Here is a 21,869-nt window from a genome sequence, read left to right as displayed (position 1 = left end):
CTTTTTTCCATCCAGCACCTCAGCCTCAGCCCAGCTTATCCTCTCTTATGTCTATGATGCCCAGTGCTCCATTAGCAATCCATAAAAAATTTGCTCACATACACTGTATCATTCCAACTGTTCACAGTCAGAACCTCAGAACACACACAAGTCCTTCAACCTTTCTTTCATGTCTCCTTTCGTACCCTCGTGTGAAACCTCTCCTTAAGTGCTCCAACCATCTCACGATGCTTATTTCATTATTTATTTCATGGAGAAATAAATTTTTTTGCTCATAAATCAACTCACACAAGGCTGTATCCAAATTGTTGCAGTGAAAATACCCTCCTGCTAATACCAGCTATCTGTTATTAGCATTAACAAGTAACAAATCCCAATGCATAGCTTGATGCAAACTAAAGGCTAGCCTATAAATTACATCATGTCCCTGTTTCAATAGGAAATACATCAATAATGGGGAAAAACTGTACTTGTCAAGCAAATTCATGTGGATTTTAAATAATTTTAATCTTTTTTTTTTTGTCTTTTAATATTTCATCATTTATTATTACTATGTAAAGTACTTTAAATTATAACTGTGTATCACTGTGATGTGCTTGCCTTGCTTTGCCTAGCTCATCTTTGTTTTATGATGACTTTTTTAGAACCACGGCAGCAGACAGTGTGACATCATGAAATATTGTCTTTATTAAATCTGAGCCCATTTGGGAGTGTTTATATTCAGTCTTGACTAAGCACAGATTCCCTTTACTTCTGAAAGCACTGTGCTGGACTGATTTATCTCTCTCAAAAGAAGCAACTTAACAGGCATTAGGCGCTGTTATCAGACCTCACCTGCTGAAGAGGGGAAGATAGAGAGCAGATAAAGACTGAGCTGCATACAGTTTTACATGCTGTTTTACAGTGCACAATGCTGACTACCCAGTCTTTCTTTCCAGATTAACACTTTTTTCCTCATCACTTTACAGTTTGGAGACAATAAGATTTAAAGGAACAGTTCACCCAAACTGACTTTTCTGACATCATCTACTTACCCTTTACTTTATTTGTGGAACTGAAAAGGAAATATTGAGCAGAATGTCCATTCTAGCTGGGTTTCAGAAACACGAAGTAGAACTTTAGTAGCACTTAAGTAGTACTTAATCTATACTGTTTATTTCCCAAAAGCATTGTAAGTAGTACGTAAAAAAAAAAAAAAGTTTGTAAATTAATGAGAGCTTTGAAATGCTTTTAAGTTCATTAAGTGCAACTTAATCACATCTTTCATAGTTTATCAGAGACAAAGGGACTCAGGTGCACCGAGTAACTTTTGTATTTGTGACATTTTGGACTTGACACTGACACCTAGTGGTGTGGATGCAGCATCATTTAAAATCAATAGTTTTCAGTTTCAGATGTCATTGTAGAAATGTAGTATTCACAGTTAGCCATGATTACTTTAATCAATGAGAATAACAAGATGGTTAATGAGTTTAAGCGAGTAGTATTAAGCTGGTCATGTGATCAAAACATGGCAGCCTCCATGTGCGGACCCTCTCCATGTAGAATAAAACAGCTTTTATAAGGTTACTGATATGACTGGAGTCTTCAGCTTAATATGAGTGGTCATGATGTCCTACATATATTTCACCTTTAATCAATTATATTAATATATTTTGATCATTGGAAATCCATTGTACGCTATTTCAGAGTATACAAATTTGCATTAATATTAATAGGCAATCACCGCATTCTGTGCGTGCAACGTGATTTGGTAAAACATTTACACAACACATAATACAGTATAACGTTTTATTGGCCTTCTTTAATAATCACAACTATAACTAAAGGTGTTCAATACTGATGTCTGATATTTAAATCCTGTTTTGTGTGCATCTGTTCAGTTTCCAACCAAAGAAACAAAACTTTAGGCTTTTGGACATATTGTATTGGCCAGTTTCAGCACCTTTGAACCGGACAGCTCTGCTAATGAATCACTTAAATTCTACTTTATGACAAGCAATCCACGTGCTCTGTGGATTAAAATCAGTGCGACACACTTTGCAAAAGGTGTGGGCATTGTCGAAATGTCTCCCAGATATGAAAATAAATGTTTCCATCCAGATGTTGTTAAATTTACATGTATATTTTTTTTTCACCTGAGTCTTATCCTCTCATCAGGGCTGGACTGGGAAGAGAAATTGCCCTTTTCGCGGTCCTTTTCTGCATATCGCGGTGCCGTTTTGTGGTCCGTTTTGCATAACGTGGTGGCTCATTTTAGCTTAACGTGGCCCATTCGTCCCATTTCGCAGCCGACCCACCGGCATGCTCGGTTCTCTAGATGGCCAGTCTGACCCTGTGCATCCCACCAGAAAATGGCCGGTATGCCAGATTAATAGTCCAGGCCTACCTCCAATCTACCAGTGATGCTTGATTCAACTTCCTTTGTCTACTACCTGAGCAGATATCAACAGCGCAACTGGGTTGTATGTTGCCAGGTTGAGGTCCTAGGTTGAAATTTGTATGATGAATTTGTATGATGAATGAATTGTCGATTGTGTGAGTAGGATGTGTTTCATACAAGATCTGGCAACTGGACAACCTTTGAATAATATATTGATGTGATTATTCATATAACGAGGTTTGGGCCATACAAATTACGGGAGTTTCCCGGGAGAAATAACAAAATGGGAGTGGGGCGGGAGATGGGTGTGAAATATGGGAGACTCACAGACAACTGTTATGAATTTGAATATGGCTTTAAACCTGAATGATCTGCTTTATTTACAACGCATAAAATGTTTGACAGGCAGAAAGTGCATCAAAATGTGTCTGTCTTATCAAAGAACTTGGCAGCGGCCCGCAGCCACATTTTTGTGTGCTGTTAAGTCTAGTGCTGGCACAGAGACGGGTGAGATACAGTATCCAAGCACACTTATTTCTGTTATATCTGTCAGGGGAGTAGGACAATTTTCTGCATACACTTCCATTAAAAAAAAACACTCACAGCACCTTTAATGAATATAACCTTATTGTAGAGCAGGGGTTCTCAACGAGGGCATTTAAAGGATGCCAGGGGGCACTGAGAGCAAATTAGTAGAGAGGGGGTGGGGGTGTTAGGTTACAAATGGGGGTCGTTTATCAATCATATTAATCAAATCAATCATCAAGCTCCTCTTTGCATTAAAACATTTATCTAGACTTGGAGTATATCAGTTGGTTCTCAATTATACGGGTTGGTACGCATTTGTACCACAGTTCATCTGATTTTGAAGTCTAATGGCACATCTGAAGTATCTGGTTTAGCAGCGTCAAATACACAGGCGGAGGCACAACCTCGGTTAATGCACCTGAATGGCTCTGTAGATGGATACGGCTCAATGGACAGAGCAGCATGAGCACAAAGCTCTTAAAGCTCATGCTCTTAAACTCACAGATTTGCGAGTATCAGTGAGAAGCATGGCACGAGAAGCAGAAACCATTTGAATGTGGCGCAGAATTCACCATCCTTGAATTTACTATTTAGGGTATTTTCACTGCAACAATTTGGATAACACTGACTGTACTTTAGGAAGAAATAAATTGATTATCAATATTATCATATTACTACTTCAGCCCTATTTAATTTGTCATAGGCTATATTAGGGAAGTAAGGGAATATAATACATTTTTGTTACAATTTATAAAGTCTCTGCTTTCAAATTATGTAGGCTGGGGTAAGGAAATGAAGTGGGGGCGTTCATCAAAAACAGGTTGAGAAATACTGTTGTAGACTGTTACCATATAAAGTGTTACCAAAGGTTACGTTATTTTGTATTTGTTTGGCATACACTTTTATCGTATACATGTTATGGTTATGTGTGTTCCCTGGGATTCGAATCCATGTTCTTGGCATTGCCAATGACATGCTCTACCAGTTGAGTAATAGAAACACAAGTTCTCTTGTATATTGTGACGTGCCAAGTTTGAGCTGTCTGTTCCTTTTGTTTAACCTTTTTACTGGATTCTAAATAAGGAACTCCTCATTCCGAAGTGGTGGGACCATGAGTGACTGTGTGTGTGTATGTGTGTGTTGTATTCTAGGTTGAAGAGCAGGAAGAGACTGTGGTGAAGATTCAAGCAGATTTTTCCATCTATCGGGCCACTCATGTTCACTCCGATGCAGACTATGAATCTGGGTTTTCACGAATTCAGGAGCTGGAACACGTGAGTTAATCATTAAGTGTGTTCCTGTCTTTGTAGTTGAGTGAAACATTGCATACAACTCTCAAATCTCCATGGATCAATCACCGTAATCTCGCCCTGTTACAAAAATGGCCTTTAAATGGACCCATCTGATCCCTTTGTCAAACATTACTGTATGCATTGACATCGTGCAACTCTGGGACTATTTATCAGTCATGAGTCGAGTCTTTGATTGAATCAAGAGAGGCTTCGCTCAGGTTCATGGACACCTTTGTGACTAATTGTTTGTTATGTCAGCACGGCAGCCAGCCATCCACCTTTAATGGAGTGTAGTAGAGCGATCCATCAGGCTGTCTGGGAGCTCACATGTCAGCGTTTCGGCGTACTCTACACGAATGGCGACGTGATTTAGTGCCCTCCTCGAACCACTACCCACCCGCTCCCCCTGTCTCAGATTGATTACCCACCAACCTCGCTGACAGTGCCCGCCATCCTCTGGCAACCTTTTAGCAGCGTTTTATAGATGATTCGAGCTCCTCGTTTGGCTATTTATACATCTGTAAGTGGCCATGAAATATAGATTTGTCTTGACAGATGTTGGCATTAGAGTGGCGAGATCCAGTGTCTCGTGACACCTCGTTATTTTAATAGCGCCAAACAAAGGGCAACTGTGTCGTGCTGATTATTCCTGTTCTTTATTAGTTTCGCAATCCCATCTTGGAAAAATCTCTCCTGTTTTAATGCAGCAGACAGACATACCATGACGTTCCTCTGGGAAAGTGAGGTACATGTTACTCACAATATTGTGACATGTTGCTTCACCTGTCACATTGCTAGGCACACGCGCAACCCAGTTGTCAGGGTAATTAAGCGATGGCACCCATGCACAGAGCATCCCAGAGACTTCATTGAATGGTTAGCACGTCAAAAGCGCAGACTGCCAGGTTGGAGACGACACCTGTCAGGGAGCGAACAAACCTTAAAGAACAAACTATTTCCATGGCAGACAAATGTGTACACTTGCACAAATAAAGGCCAGATGGTCGAGAAGAATGGAGTTGAAGAGATGAGTAGAAGCAGCAGGTGTTGGGATACCCTAAGGGATGGAGGCAGTCATGGGAAAAGGGGTAATTCTTATATGCCTTAGGTCAGCCCCTCCAGCACCCCGGGCATCAACATCGCTCCCCCAAGGCACAGTCACAGAAGTTTGACAGCTGTGTGACAACTTTGCATGTTGGTTGAGGTGTGTGTGTGTTTGTCCTTAGGCACTGTTCCAGTCACTGGAGCGCTACGGTCAGAGTGCCAAGGAGCTGCAGGCATGCCAGCTAGAGTTAGAGCGGCACAGATACGACAGTACAGCAGGTGAGGGATTCACTTTCTTACTCGCCACCAATTTTCACATTTTCTCTGTTACGAGCCAGCTTGTATGATGAAGGATGTTTTCTGTATACAGGGAGCATGTTTTTGTTTCTTTGTCTCTCACTCCCTGCCATCTTGAAGTCTACACTGCAGCAGCAATGCTTATCGCCCCTATCTTATTTTCCCAAATTTTCCTCTTTAATTTAAAAAACATATTTTCATTTATTGTCCTTTTGTGTTGCTTTCCTTAAGTCAAGGTTGTGATTATTTGAGGGCTCATTCAGGGATTCAGATTGAAATAGGGAAAAAAAATATATATATTTTGTTATTTTTCTTTTCCATCTCTTTTTGATTTAACTCTTCTTGGATGACTATGGTTGATTGAGTATCTTTGATCTATTGCTGCGTTGCATATTCCTACTCCTGGAGGGCCAGAGTCAACCCAAAGTCCTTCATTAGCTGGTTCAGGTGTTTTTACCCTGCTGACAAAAGCAAAATGTGTTGTGATTTGAATGCTTGTCCAGAATGTTGGTGCGCTGGTGTTCCAACAAGGCTTATTCACTGCCTTAACCGGCAAGGCTTCCTTGGTAAAGCAGTATTACCACATAATCCGTACAGGTACTCTAGCAAAGTGTTGCTGATGAACAACATGGTTATGCTTGTTCAATAGCTAGACCAGCACTTAACCAGCATAAACCAGCCTAGACCAGCATGCTGGTTACATTGGTCTTTTTGTCTGGGTTATTAGAGTTGCAGTTGACTAATGACTAAAAGCAAAACTTTTTCCTTGAATGAACAAAAAAATCCTAGGCGATCAAAGCCTGCGTTTTTATACCATACTTCGTTTTAAAATTGAAGCTCACCATTGATGATGAGCTAAATTTCACAGACCACATTTCAAAAACTGCAAGATCTTGTAGATTTACACTCTACATTATCAGGAAGATAAGACCCTTCCTCTCTGTACATGCCACACAACTGCTTGTTCAGTCCCTTGTCATAACTAGACTGGACTACTGTAACGCTCTCATTGCAGGCCTTCCTGCATGTGCTATTAGACCCCTGCAAATGATCCAGAATGCAGCAGCACGTCTGGTCTTTAATGAACCTAAGAGAGCACACGTTACACCACTCTTTGTCTCTCTCCACTGGCTGCCGGTTCATGCCCGTTTTAAATTCAAGGCCCTGATGCTGGCATATAAAACAGTCACTGGGTCTGCTCCAGCATACCTAAAAACATTTATGCAGAGCTACGTTCCCACCAGAAGCCTGCGGTCGGCTAAGGAACGTCGCCTTGTCGTACCAAAACAAAGAGGCACCAAAACACTTTCCCGGACTTTCAGTTTCATCATACCACGGTGGTGGAATGACCTTCCCAACTCAATCCGGAAGCTAACTCACTCTCTATCTTCAAAAAGCGGCTAAAAACACATCTTTTCCAAAAGCACTTAACCGGTCAATAAAAAAAAAAAAATAAATAAAATAATAAAATATATATATATTTACATTTCTTGTTGCACTTAAATCTGTTTTGTATACTATTATGATGATAGTGAAACTTTGTAATATGGCACTTTTGTACCACTGCCTCCCTAAGATGATTCGCTGATATTCTTCCTCTTTTTTGTAAGTCGCTTTGGATAAAAGCGTCTGCCAAATGAATAAATGTAAATAAATGTAAAATTATTTTGTAAAGGAAAATACATAAAGAACATCACGTCCAAACCACATTAGTTTTAACCAGCAAAATCTTAGCGTCCATAAGCCATAAAATCAATAGTCGTACTGTTGTGAACATGGCTTTTGGTTGCTGAGATTTGGTTTTAAAAATATTGTGCCTGGTAGTGGTGCACGGTATTCCAGTGTTACGTTACTACTGCGGTACTTAAGCTTCTCAATGCCGGTGGTGCGTTTTCAAACATTAGTACTGTAATTATGGTAATATTTATTTAATAATGTATATACGATAGCATGTGGTACGAGAGCTGAATTCAGCTGTGAAGCCACGCTTGTTTCTCAGAATTTGTATCGGCACGTATCCAAGTCCAGTTCTGCATTAGGGCGGTTAGATGCACTTTTCAAAAATGAACTCCTTTTAACTTGACACTTTTTTAAATTTTCTGGTGAAAAACCTTGCTGACTATGCTTGTCCAACAGCACCAAACCAGCCTAGACCAGCATGGGAATTGCTTTTTTATTGCAAACTTAATTAAATCAAACAGATTTAAAATTAATAATAATAATATTCTAATGTTTAACACAATAGCAACGATATCTTTGGGAAAACTGTTAAGAATAGACTAGCAATGACAATTAAGCTGTTAAAAGAAACAATGCATCCAAACAATGTGAGCAGTATTGTGATACTTTAGCTGGTATCGTAAGACATTATTAAGGTTTCGTGACAACCCTAGCAAATGTAATACCACAAAAGTAGGGCATAGAAAACATTAAGCAGGGATGCAGGTTTTCAGCATCTGTTATCAGGTGTGTGTGTGTGTGTGTGTGTGTGTGTGTGTGTGTGTGTGTGTGTGTGTGTGTGTGTGTATTGTAGAGGTTCAGCAACTGCAGGAACAGGTAAGGCAGCTCCAGGCGGATGCAGCGTGTGAGGGCCAGAGACGAGAAGTTGTGGAGTCTCTGAGGCATAGGGTAGCCAATCTAGAAGAAGAACTGCAGGCAGCTCAAAGGCAGTGTGCACAGAAAAAACAGGTAAGCAAGTATAAACTCAAACACACTCCCTACCTGTGTAAAAGGTGCATGTAAACAAAAGCAATGTTTGCTTGAAATTTCAGATCATAAATGTTTTGCCTGTTACCTTTGTTTCAAAGCCTGTGGGGATTAGAGTTTTCATAGACTAATCAACTATAACTAATGTAGTCGTCAGCCTGAAGTCGACTATTCGATTTCCACGTGATGTACAAAATGTGTCTTTAGGTTGGGTGGCCTATTTCCGAAACATAGGATAGCAAGGAAAGACTCATTCATATTAATGAGGAAAGCTCTGCTTGATTTGTTATAGTTAGGTTTAGGGGTTGGGTTGTAGTTTCTCTGACTAATCAGGTAGCACTTTCCTGTTAAATATTTCTAAATCATGCAATCAGTTATCGCTTAACTTAAAAAAATAACTCTTTCCCTGTCCTTACTTTTCGGATACTTGCCAGTAGGTCTGGAGTTCGATGACTCTGCACTGTAAGAGAGAAGTGGCTCAAATGTATTTTGATAAAGATAACAGATGCTACAGTAACCTCCAATATATGCAAAGTGGTCTTTAAATATAACAGAAATATTAGTGCTACGTATAATCATTTAAAAAGGCACCCACTAGCGCTAATAAGTGATTTTCAACATGATCAGCACAACTTTGTAAGTTTGGACATCTGACCTGGTTGCTGTTCGCTCCATCAAGAACACGATTCCACGAGTTAGAAAAGCACTTCCGGTTGGAGTATGCCAGCAGCTACAGGTTGTTCAAAACGACTAAGGCTGTTGCGGTAGTAAATTGCCTGTTTATTGTGGATCAAACTTAAAAAAACTGTGTCATTGAACACAGAATAGAAATTAAACAATTTGTAAAATATCACAAAATACCCAGAATACCATAATGCAAAACTAAATACATTTCTATTAACATTTCTGTGTGTTCTAAGTCAGTAACATGTAAACGTCAACAGCAAAAATTATTCCAGAATATCAGAATCTGTACATATAGCTAAACTCAACAATACTAAATATCAGTAAACATCTGGGCAATAATTTAATGTTTCAGTCCTACCTTGGCTGAAAGCTTTTCAGTTGTCAGATGTTTTAAATTGTTTCTATGGGGGGGCATCAGGTTTTAGAGAGGACCATACTGGACTAGACTAGTCGACTATTCAAAATCAAAAAGTTGTGCAACCCCTAAACCCCTAGTAGGCATGTGGCAAGTGTTTCTCACCCCCATGGCTGGTCACCCTCTCTTTCTTACTTTCAGGCTATCGAGAAGAGAGACGCCCTGCTGAGACAGTCCGAGGCGGATCTTCTGCAAGCACGAGAAAAGATCCGAAGCAGGGTGGCGGAGGCAGAGAGACAGGCCCTCTCTGCTAAAGGCCTGGAAACTGATTTGCAGAAAGCAAAGAAAGAGAGAAGGCAGAGAGAAAAAGAGTGTGCGTCTCTCAAAGCACAGCTGTTGCAGCTCAGAGAAGAACTGAAAGAGGCTCAAACCAACTGCAGGGACACGGGTGAGATCTGTGTGTATACACATAACACAGAGCATCACAATGCAAAAAAATCACAAACTTTGAAATGCCTAATCTTAATCTTTACCTATCCTTAAAAGGACAATTCACCTAAAAATAAAAATTCTGTCATTTTTGGCTTGGAACAATGTTTGGGTTGTTGACAGAATTTTAATTTTCCATTTCCTTTTTTTTTTATTTACTACTAGCAGCACTTAATAAACATGCAAAAAAAGTTAGTTTTCAAATAGTTTTCCTAAAAATGTATGTACACATATGTGGACAGCAGGACGAAGTTGTGAAATTTTAAATAATACCAAGCTATAGAAAGACAGGTTTTTTTTAATCAAATTGTTTATTATGTTTCCAGGAGATATTCATGTTTTTGAGACATTACAGACACTATGTGTTGGGAATAGCACAAATAAAAAAACTATACAAATAAAAATTATTTGACTTGATCTGACTTGTTACAGTGCTTTTTCTACTTTGACAAAAAAAACATAAATGTTCTCACTTTGCAAACAAGGGATATCCAGTGCTGAAGCATTTTACCAGTAATTAACATAATTTATTCAGATACAAGTAATGGACAGCATCGTCCAATCACTGTCAACCATGTTAAAATAAAAAATTAATTGTACCTTATGAATTCTGAATCTAAGTACTGATTACCTTATTCCCATGTCTGCCAACCATGTTGGCTTCATAGGAAAGCAATAGGTTGCTCCCTTGCTCCCTATTTAGCTAACGTAACCTCCAGTGTGCTGTCTGTCTGCACTGGTCTCAGAACAGTTTGAAATGCACCTAAGTTTTATCCACATCTATAACTAATATGAAGCCTCTGAAAGCAACATTTATTTTCTGAATGTAATAATGCACAGGAAATATAGGATTAAAAAAAAAAAAATTCTCCCCAATTTGGAATGCCCAATTCACTCCAAGTCCTCGTGGTGGCACAGGACGTATCTCGGTTGTCTGCATCTGAGACCGTCAATCTCACCAGCTCATTCTATTCTCTGCGGCATCCATGCACAACTCACCAGGCGTCCTACCGAGAGCAATCCACATTATGGCAACCACGAGGAGGTTATCCCAGGTGATTCTATCCTCCCTAGCAACCTGGCCAATTTGGTTGCTTAGGAGACCTGGCTGGAGTCACTCAGCACGCCCTGGATTCGAACTCACGACTCCAGGGTTGGTAGTCAGCATCTTTTCTCACTGAACTACCCAGGCCCCTTGTAAATATACGATTTCGTATGAAAACCTTGTGCTATTGTACAGTATTGTGTACATTGTGTTTAGCAGTGTGGCGCTTCGTGATAAATCGCTCAAATTGTAAAAATGACATTTCAGATGAAACTAGAGACTCTAATCATTTGTCGCAAATGGGTTTCAATGTAAAAACTTAATTAGGTTTCTTACCTGATGTGGTTTTGCTGCCGTTTCTCCCAAAGACAAACTCCACTGTGATCGCCACCATCTTGTTTTGTCACATGACTCCGTCTGTCGAAAGTTTACCCGTTACTCACAGCCCAGAGTCTCCTGAACTGAGATCAGTTGGTTTAAATGAAATTAAAGGATGTATTGCATATATCGAAGCCAAAATGCAATGTCCACGCATGTGTACGTGGGGTCGTATGAGGTTAAAATGTTCAAGAGTGTACATCAGATTGCTATTTTGCCTTTTACATTTACATGTAACCTTTTAGTATGTATTGTCTACGAATGGTAGATTGTGTGTGTACCTGTTTTGGTTCTGCTACAGTGCATCAATTCAGAGCCTCAAGCCATAAGACACACACACACACACACACACACATACACACATCTTTATGCAGGCCACTGTGGGACTGATGCTCATTAGAAACAATACCACCATTCCAGATGAACAGGGGCGAGGTAGGCCATGATATAACCTGAGGGGATATTAGTGTGTTATTTGGAATACACAGACACAGCTTTTCAACTGTATGGAGTATAACAGTATAAAGCAGTCAAATAATGAATTTTGATTAAGTGTGTAATGAGGGTTTGCATTTTTGTGGCTTAATTATGGTCATAAAGTCACAAATGTTTCAGCCTTGGCCAAGCAATATCAAAACCCTTACCAAGTTGGTCAGAGTGTAACACAGTGTTGCATAGCCGCAGTGTGTGATGTGTTTGCTTGGCAAGCATCATAGTTTATATACTAACTTGGGGTTAGGGATTTGAACAAAGTAAAAAATGTGGTGTATAGTTTGTGCCACAGACATTAATAATCCCTGAAATCTTACAACTTGCTGAGGAGAGATATGCTATTAGTTTTCTAAGTGATCAGATTTACAAACCTGGTGGATTGTAAAATTAAATAGACTTACTTAATAGATTTGCGGGTGGGTTGTTTTGACTTCAAACAGTAAGTAACCACCTAACACATTGGCAACTGCATAGCAACACCCTAGCAAGAACCCCTCTTAGCATCAAGTTAAATATAGTATTACCATTGTGTTTTTCACATTGCACTCTGACAGCAAGTTTACCAAAACTCCCTAGAAGTAAAATCCTCAAAGGTATCATTGTATATTTGTTGATACTCCTTGTGTGTATGTGTCTCAGGCCAAGAGCTGGCCCGGCAGCAGGAGAAGGCGCAGTTGTTGGAGGGAGGTCAGCGTCTTGCTCAGGAGCAGCTCTCTGAGCGTGTGGCAGAGGTGGTGCGGTCAGAGAAAGCTCAGAGGAGACTTCAGGCAGAGCTCAAGAGACTAACAGACAAACTGGAGAACACCGAACGGGAGCTCCAGGACTCACGGTAAACTCAAAACACCCTCTATTTCGATTTTTCAGTGTGCTCGGAGACAATCCCTGTTTTTAGAAGGACAACATAGTGCAGAAGAGAGCTTTTAAAGAGCTGTCCAATCAAGACTCACTCTCTCAGGGTGATAATCTGGCCGACAGTTCTCACACTCATAGTCAGGCTGCAAGTTAAAATATGAGCCAATTAATCCATATTTCTCAGCTTTATGCTGCCTTCAAGTCACTTTGATTGCCACAACAATGTCATAATTACCAGAGGAAATCTTTGTGATTGATACGTATATGTGCCATGTCTCTAAAGACTTGAGTATGTAATTATGTTTGGCGTAACACCCATGAATTTATGGGTTCAAAAAATTGTGGTGGAAGCAAACTGGTATTGGTCATAATTAAGTGCATAATAAACACGAACTGTACAATTAGGTTTATATGAGTTAGTTGATACATAACCTATATTTCATCAAGATTTAGGTTCAGATTTGTATGAATGTATAAGGGAAAGTGTCTCTTTTAGATGTTGGAACTGGTCGCTTTTTCACATTTATCCCCATTTTTAATAACCTTTCTTTCTTAATGAGTTCACTTAAAGTCCTTTGGTGTGACTAAAAGTGTGCATAGCATAATAATTAAAACAGAATTGCTAAATGTACTCCAAAAGTATTTAATGTCGTCTACCAATTTGCAATTTATACTGTTGATGAAGAATAGCTATTTAGAAAACATAACTCTATTAGCTGGTTTATGAGGCCACAGGCTTGTGCGACAATATGTTTAACGTCATTTAAAATATATACTGTAGCATATAAAGCAAAAATGATGCATCAAAGTGCATCCTTTAATCTTAGTTTTTTAAATTGCCAATTCAGTGAGTGTTTTTGCCTTCACGACCCTTGGTGTTCTGCATCTATCTCCTACTGAGAACGTTGACCGCTCAGTGGAGAAATCAGCATGGGTCTGGATCTATTTGTGAAATCAGATGTTTAAATGGCTGAAAGACAGCATCTTTACTAGAACCTTGCCAAAGGTCTCTTGTTCAGTCAACCATTCGCCGGTGCGTAGCTCAACTTCCCATCTGCCAATACGCATTACGAAGGATTTAGTAATTAAGTGGTGAGTTGAGGACTAAATTGTGTGTTTGTGGGCCACAGAGCCACCCTGAGGTCCCTGCAGCCATGCAGATAGAGGATTCTAATTGCTAAGGATATTGATCATTCCCAGCGAAGGAGTGCTGGGGGATTTCGTGAGCAATCGATTAGCTGTTACCGTGACTGCCTCACCAATGGAAGAGAAAGTGCACAGAGAGCCATGCAAAGCTTTCATAAGATCTTCTCTCGCTCTTCAGCACCTGAAAAAAATGACACGGCACCTAGTCAGCCGCCCGCTTCGCTGCCCAGACACCCTCTCTACAAATCTCGGCTTGTCGTTCACTTGTTTGGGAAGGTTTAAGAGGTTTGGATTGGACAACACATCTCACTTCTACTTCATTTGTCTTGTTTCTGGCCTTTGTGATGGGCCAAGCATGTCCATGTCTCAAATGATTTGAGGCGCTGTGGTGGGTTTGATTTGTAGTTGTAAAGCATGGGCGTACGTAAGTTGGATTCCAACACTGATGCTCAAAATGTGCATGAGCTCATCGGTGGCTGCGTCGTTCTGCTCTCATAATTAGTTTAGGTCCCGCTCATTAAATATTCATGCTTGCCTTCTCTAATTAAATCTAACCTCTCTCATGCCTACCGTTCCTGTATGTTATCATGCCTCAATTAAGATTTTGGTGTGTTTGACTGGCTACCCGAGCTGGCGAGAGATGATCAGGAAAATGCTTTGTCTTAGACTGCAGTGTCCCAAGGTGGCCTCTTGTGCACTCACATAGAGTCAAATCGCTTATGCTCTTTCTTTGTTAAATAAAACTTTCTTGCTCCATACCCTTGTAAAAAGATTAGCTTATTGTAGTCTCATTTTCAGATGGCACACCAATGGACTACTTAAAGCCTGCAGTTCCAATCTAATTGACTGCCAGATACGCAACTTCCAGTAGTCAGGGTGCACGGTTCTTTGTCAGTCCTCCTGGCAATGAACTCCCATTTATAAATTACCAGGTTAAAAAAAAAAGCACTTTTGACAGGTTACGTTTGCCAGGGTAGTGACATACAATCATTGAAAAATATTCAAAGCTTTGTTTGAGGTAATCAGTAGTAAGTAAATAAGATATCCACAAGCAGAACTATATATTCCATGTTTTTTTTTAAATATGTTTGAAAACATTATAACACATTTTCTCTAATGTTTTGGTGATTTTTGCCTAGTCAATCACGGACCTACAGTGCACTTATTTTACTTGCACTTAATTTGAGTATTTAAATGCCAGTCTTATATTATGTGGTGTCAACTATTTCAGATTTACTCACTCATAAATGGCATATTAAAACAAAATTAAATATGGCTGGACACTTTACATGTCAGCAGTGCTGGGAAGTAACAGGTTACATGTAATCTCGATTATTTAATCAGATTACAAAATCAAGATTAAATTACATTATAAAATACTCATAATGAGATTATACTGACTTTTTAATGGATTACGTCATTACACATTAATCTGGCAACAGCGGTAAATTGTTCATAATTTATTAATCCCTATAACTCAAGAATATTTGACATTTTTCATTCTAAAACAGCCTACAGCTGATATACATTTGGTAAGTCTTCAAGTGGTTTTTTTTGTAAGGGGGAGGAGGGTTGTGGAATTGCATACACAGACCTGATACTTTGAGCCATCAACCAGGTGGCTATAATTACACTGAAGATGGAGCGTTAATCCACAGATAAATGCCAAACCAATAGCATAAGTCCTGTAAAGTTAGTCCCCTAATTGCTTTTGCACTCTGCTTTAAATATGTACACATATCAGACTATTTACAGTCTCAAAGGTTATCACAAAAACAAAAGCACATTTATTACAACACATGGATGGCGTATGTAACGCCAAGTAGCTGTAGTAAGAACATTTTAAGTGCCTTTCTTAATTCACACAGAAAAAGGCAAGTAGCGAGTAAGCAACATACACAAAAAAAATCATCGAAATTCTTATATTTTCATCCATTAAGGAAGCGTTTTAATGTATTTAAGCAACTTGTCACATTGGAACCATCTATTGGAGAAGTCATTCAAAAGCAATCAGATTAAATTACCTTAAAAATATAACACAAGAGATTACATTACTGACTACAATTTTTGTTATGTAATTTGTAATCAGTACCCGATTACAATTCAGAAGTAATGGACACCCTCTTCCTATTTAGGTAGGTGATTCTTGGCCAGATTAAGGCCTCTTCCACACTTAGATGTTTTAGTTTTAAAACGCATGAATTCCACTACGTTTTAAACAAAGCGTTTTTAAACCAAAACAGATTATGTGTGCATAGCCTAAGCTGCAAAGTGAACCAGACTTTGCACAGAATTTATTTTTATGCAGTTAAATGTCTGGCTACGCAAAACTAATCTTATCCAGCATGAATTCCATATTGATAGTGACTCAAGTGGACCAGCACACTGGCATCCCATGCTGAAGACCTGTATGCTAAACACAACAAAGGGAGGGTTTTGTACACTGTGTGGTGTGGTCATTTCATTCTCCATTGGTCTCACAAACCTCATGTGAAATCTTACTTAAATGTAAGTTGTTAGTCTTGACTTTAAGGATGAGGATGGAAAAATAAATGCTGTTGTGTTCTTCTACAGAAGGCCTGTGGAGCGTGTGAAGGCAGAGGCCATCAGCAACAGACAGGAACTGCTCAACGCTCAGCAGGAGAAACAGCAGATCCAGGATGAGCTGACCAGCAGCAGAGAGACTCTCTCAGAACTGCAGACTAAGGTGAGAAGCTTTCACACTCATCCTGCACTGTTTTAAGGCTTTAAACGACTGTATTATTAAACAAAAGCTCTCCACAAAGCATCCTGTAAGTTGCATGATCCACTGTATTGATCTGTATTGATTAGTGTGTGGGTGCCTGAGGAACTGTGTGTGAGGCTGCATGCTTGCATGATGTATTTCTTGTGTGTATGTGGTTCAGTGGAAAGATGCCAGTCAGGCAGGCACTGCAGGCAGAGCTGGCACAGGAACAGGCCAGGCAACGAAAGCAGTTAGACAGAGAACCAATATCTCTCCACAGTGATACCAGCCTAAAGACTGAGAGATCAGCTTAGAATAAATATGTAGTCAGTACGAAAGCAGGTACTATCATGATGTCATTCTTTATTCTTCAAAATCCTAAAACATTGTTTATTTCTAGGTTTAAAGGAATAGTTCACCCAAAAATAAAAATACCCTAGATGTGTATGACTTACTTTATTCTTCAGAACACAGATGAAGATTTTTAGAAGAATATATCAGCTCTATAGGTTCATACAATGCAAGTGAAAGGTGACTTTAGAAGCCCCAAAAAGATCATAAAGGCTCCAAACAACTCAAGTGGTTTAATCCATGTCTTCTGAAGGGATCTAATCGATTTTGGATAAGAACAGATCAAATTGTAACTCCTTTTTCACTCTACATCTTGCCATTGCAGTCTCTAGGCACGATCATGATTGTAAGCTCAATTACTAGTGCTTGACGGATGCGTAGAGTGCTAGATGGCACTCGGAAGTGTAATCAAGCTTAAAATCATGATCGCCAATGTGAAAATAGTGAAAATAGAGTTAATGGAGTCCAATGGATTAATTTTATGCTGCCTTTATGTGCTTTTTGGAGCTTCAAAGTTTTGGTCACCATTCACTTGCATTTTTTAGACCTCATACACATCTGGAATGGCATGAGAGTGAGTAAATTATGAGAGAATTTGTATTTTTGGGTGACCTATTCCTTTAAATTAGATTTTCAATGTGGTTTCAGACTTTTGCATCCTACAGTATTTGTGTCAACAAAGTAATAATGAGATTTTGTGGTTTAAATTTAACTGATGCAAAAGTGTACAAATAGGGAGATAATATGATTTTATTGCCCATTTTTATGCTGGAGAGATGTTAATTTAAAGCTATTTACTGTTTGTTCATTTGGTTGGAAATTGTCTTCTGTCTTTGGAAACTTTCATGGATCTGATGCAGAAGTCTATCTCTCAGTAACAGATTAAAATTAATCTCCCTAATCCCAGTTTAATATCTGTCATGCAAGAGTATATCCCCAATTTAGCCAGCCTTTTAGTGAATATGTCAGCTCACTGGTCCCTTCAGTTTATCTGTGATATTTTGCAGTGTGAGGGAGTCATATTATGAGGAATTAAATTTTCCTTGATCTTTTGCATGTCTGATGTACTGTGTAAACATACTGTAACTTTCAGACCTCGAAACTTCCTTCCCAGTCAAATTATTATTATTTTTTAATTAATAAACTTTTATTTAATGAAATACAATAACACAAGACGGTCCACATTCACACATCTGCAATGCCTTTTCGGTATTCAGAAACTTTGCCAACCTACACTGTGAAGTAATGAGGAGGTAGGGTAGGGTACAATTCCTATGTCATAGTGGGTTACAGTAAAAAGTCAAATATTTATCAACATTTGGTTGCATGATGGAGCATCACCTTCCATTTTCCCTCTATGCCCTTAACGACCTCTATGCACCATTGCTGTTTAAATCAAGAGAGGCTTCAAAATTAATGTTTGAGGTATGACTGTGTGTCATTTATGTTGTAGAATAAACCATCCACGTATCGTCAAGTAATGTGTAACACAGACCTTATTTTTCTCATAAGTTCAAAAACCCTGTGGCAGTGCGAAGGGCGGGGCCGTGTCGTGATTCCGCACACCCGGCCCATAATCAGCCTAATTAGCCCTCGAAAGGGATAAAGGCCGAACGAAGACGGCAGTGAGACAGAGAGAGAGAGATTTACGGACAGCTGTCCAACACCTGTGTGTGTTTGTCTTTTTGGTTCAGTTTTATTTTATATTATATTTTATATTATAGGCCATTGACTGGCTTATGTTCAATAATATGCAAATAAGCAAGTAATTGTATTCTAAAGACTCTTTTTGTATTGTTTTATCAATGCTGAACTCCTCTGCCACAATAATGTCATGCATTTTAATTATCTGAATATTATATATATATATACTGTACATATGATTTGTAATTATTTAAATACAACTTTTTATAATTATTTAATTTTATAATGTAATTATTATTTATATAATAATATTTATAATTACATAATTATATTTTCAATTATGGTTATTTGAGGGGCTTTCTCCACAAATATTTATATATGCAATTAATTGCAAATAATTTGATTCATTAATCGGCACACCATGTAATTAATTTGATTTAAAATTGTAATCGATTGACAGCTATAGAAAGTGGCTTACTGTATTTGTGTGTGGCTTAAGTTTACTTTCATCAAGATTTATGATTATTTTTTTATTATTATTTTTTGGCACATTTCAGCACATGTTGTTCTGTGAACCTGTCACAATGCAGGATTATTGTAGTATGGGGCAACGTAAATCAGTTGGATCAAAAAGTGTTGCTACTCATTTCACATGCCATAGTGGTCATGCACAAAATAACTTGCATTATAAAATGACATTATAAAAAATAAAAATATTATATGAGTCATTTAAAGAATGTAGTTGTCAGCTATCTATCTGGCATTATACTTGTGTTTTTGCATGTGTGTGTGTGTTTGTGTAGCTGAATGAACAGGAGAGACTTATGAGCACACTTCAGGAACACATTTATGAGCTGCAGTACGCTACCAACAGGCTGCGGGAGGAAGACGCAGAGAGCCAGACCCAGCTGCAACTGTGCAGGAAAGACCTAGAGACCAGAGATGCACAAGTCCAAAAACACAACCAAGAGGTTATATGAGAACAGCACATAGTGATTTCCAAGCCCAAATCCAGCTAAAGTCAGCTTAAAGTGGTATATTATTATTTTACATGGTTTCAAACTGGTCCATGCTGATCATTACCTGGTTCAAGCTGAGTAAGGTGATACATTTGCTGGACTACGAGCTTGTTGATCCAAGGTTGGCCTGATAGATCATCCCTGTAAACCTGGACAGAGCTGGTAGACCTCTATGTGAAAGCTGGGTATATAGACAGTTTACACAGCATAATAAGGACATTGTTGGACATATTACAACACCAACACAACTATATTGGAATGATTTTTGCATCAGTTTGATGGTACTAGCAGTATGTAGTTTTTAATTAGGCTTATGGTGTATTCATGCTTAAACTGTGCATTTGTCCCTCCCTTTGTCCTTAGGTGAGCACTCTGCAGGCCACAGTGTCTAGACTGAGGCTGGATCTGGAGGAGGAGAGGGAGAGGGGGCGACAGTCTGTACGAGAGGCAGGCAAGGCAGAGCAGAGAGTGAGAGAGCTGAGACTGGAGCTCAGCACAACACAGGCCTCTCATAAAGAGTGTATGGAGCTGGTAAGCAGCAACAGATAACAGAAACATATGTTTAGTCCATCACACACTTGAGTCAAATAGCACTGGTTTATCCATTCTGTGTGTTCTAGCTGACCGAGCACAGTCGAGAGGTGGCAGCCCAGAGGAGTGAGCAGGCCCGTCTGCAGCAGTGCCTGATCCAACTGGCAGAGGAGAGAGCTTCTCAAGAGGAGAGAGCCAAACAGATGAATGTAGATCTACAGAGAGTGCATTGTGAGAGCAGGTGCTCTCAAGAAGAGGTAAGACTGATATCTCAATACACAGCTTCCTGTTGCTCAACTGATAGAGCAGGGTGCAAGTAACACCAAGGTCATGTGTTTGAAATGCATATGTGCTCCATAAACATATATATATATATATACACTCACCTAAAGGATTATTAGGAACACCATACTAATACTGTGTTTGACCCCCTTTCGCCTTCAGAACTGCCTTAATTCTACGTGGCATTGATTCAACAAGGTGCTGAAAGCATTCTTTAGAAATGTTGGCCCATATTGATAGGATAGCATCTTGCAGTTGATGGAGATTTGTGGGATGCACATCCAGGGCACGAAGCTCCCGTTCCACCACATCCCAAAGATGCTCTATTGGGTTGAGATCTGGTGACTGTGGTGGCCATTTTAATACAGTGAACTCATTGTCATGTTCAAGAAACCAATTTGAAATGATTCGAGCTTTGTGACATGGTGCATTATCCTGCTGGAAGTAGCCATCAGAGGATGGGTACATGTTCTCATTCTGTTTACGCCAAATTCTGACTCTACCATCTGAATGTCTCAACAGAAATCGAGACTAATCAGACCAGGCAACATTTTTCCAGTCTTCAACTGTCCAATTTTGGTCAGCTCTTGCAAATTGTAGCCTCTTATTCCTATTTGTAGTGGAGATGAGTGGTACCCGGTGGGGTCTTCTGCTGTTGTAGCCCATCCGCCTCAAGGTTGTGCATGTTGTGGCTTCACAAATGCTTTGCTGCATACCTCGTTGTAACGAGTGGTTATTTCAGGCAAAGTTGCTCTTCTATCAGCTTGAATCAGTCGGCCCATTCTCCTCTGACCTCTAGCATCAACAAGGCATTTTCGCCCACAGGACTGTCGCATACTGGATGTTTTTCCCTTTTCACACCATTCTTTGTAAACCCTAGAAATGGTTGTGTGTGAAAATCCCAGTAACTGAGCAGATTGTGAAATTCTCAGACCGGCCCGTCTGGCACCAACAACCATGCCACGCTCAAAATTGCTTAAATCACCTTTCTTTCCCATTCTGACATTCAGTTTGGAGTTCAGGAGATTGTCTTGACCAGGACCACACCCCTAAATGCATTGAAGCAACTGCCATGTGATTGGTTGATTAGATAATTGCATTAATGAGAAATTGAACAGGTGTTCCTAATAATCCTTTAGGTGAGTGTATGTATTTTCGTGCAAGCATGCGCTAACTCTAGGCATAAGTGAGTTTGACGAAATTGCATGCGCAAAGCGCTAATGGGCTGGTTCAAGTGCAATTTAATTCTGTGGTTCATTCTGGCACCGTATTTGTCATAATACATAGTCCATTCTCTGTCAAGCACCAGTGATATAAACAAAGACAGCACATTCATAAGAGAAGTTGGTAGAGTAAATGGACTGTATGCATAGAATTAGAAGAATAGAAATATAGACTCATGTTCTTTTGTGCATGAATAATGTCAGGCATATTTCTATGACAGTGACACGCTCCTTTTATAGGCATGGAAAATGTGGTTCTTGTCAGGATTTGGATTTATTCTCCGTTAAATTATAGAGGATGTAAGTATTATTAATATAGATTTAATAGATTTTCATCTATTGAAATACAAAACATGGTAAGCATTAGCAGTGAGAAAGCAGCGAGCTACAGTCACAATGA

The 21,869-nt window shown here is 39.3% G+C and overlaps 1 protein-coding gene across 1 annotated transcript in view; it reads left to right on the top strand.

Moving 5' to 3' along the window:
• The first annotated feature begins 3,345 nt into the window (after window positions 1-3,345).
• LOC127652640 (polyamine-modulated factor 1-binding protein 1) overlaps window positions 3,346-21,869 on the top strand; it is a 33,883-nt gene continuing 15,359 nt past the window's right edge. Inside the window, exons 1-11 of the mRNA XM_052138902.1 lie at window positions 3,346-3,429; window positions 4,063-4,185; window positions 5,430-5,526; window positions 8,078-8,232; window positions 9,494-9,740; window positions 12,336-12,525; window positions 16,269-16,401; window positions 16,601-16,669; window positions 19,218-19,385; window positions 19,797-19,964; window positions 20,054-20,221. Coding sequence (XP_051994862.1) covers window positions 3,346-3,429; window positions 4,063-4,185; window positions 5,430-5,526; window positions 8,078-8,232; window positions 9,494-9,740; window positions 12,336-12,525; window positions 16,269-16,401; window positions 16,601-16,669; window positions 19,218-19,385; window positions 19,797-19,964; window positions 20,054-20,221 — 1,602 coding nt within the window. The remainder of the gene's footprint in view (window positions 3,430-4,062; window positions 4,186-5,429; window positions 5,527-8,077; window positions 8,233-9,493; window positions 9,741-12,335; window positions 12,526-16,268; window positions 16,402-16,600; window positions 16,670-19,217; window positions 19,386-19,796; window positions 19,965-20,053; window positions 20,222-21,869) is intronic.

The sequence above is a fragment of the Xyrauchen texanus genome, chromosome 2 (assembly GCF_025860055.1).
Source record: "Xyrauchen texanus isolate HMW12.3.18 chromosome 2, RBS_HiC_50CHRs, whole genome shotgun sequence".
Lineage (NCBI taxonomy): Eukaryota > Metazoa > Chordata > Actinopteri > Cypriniformes > Catostomidae > Xyrauchen > Xyrauchen texanus.
This window is presented reverse-complemented; position numbering and strand designations above follow the sequence as displayed.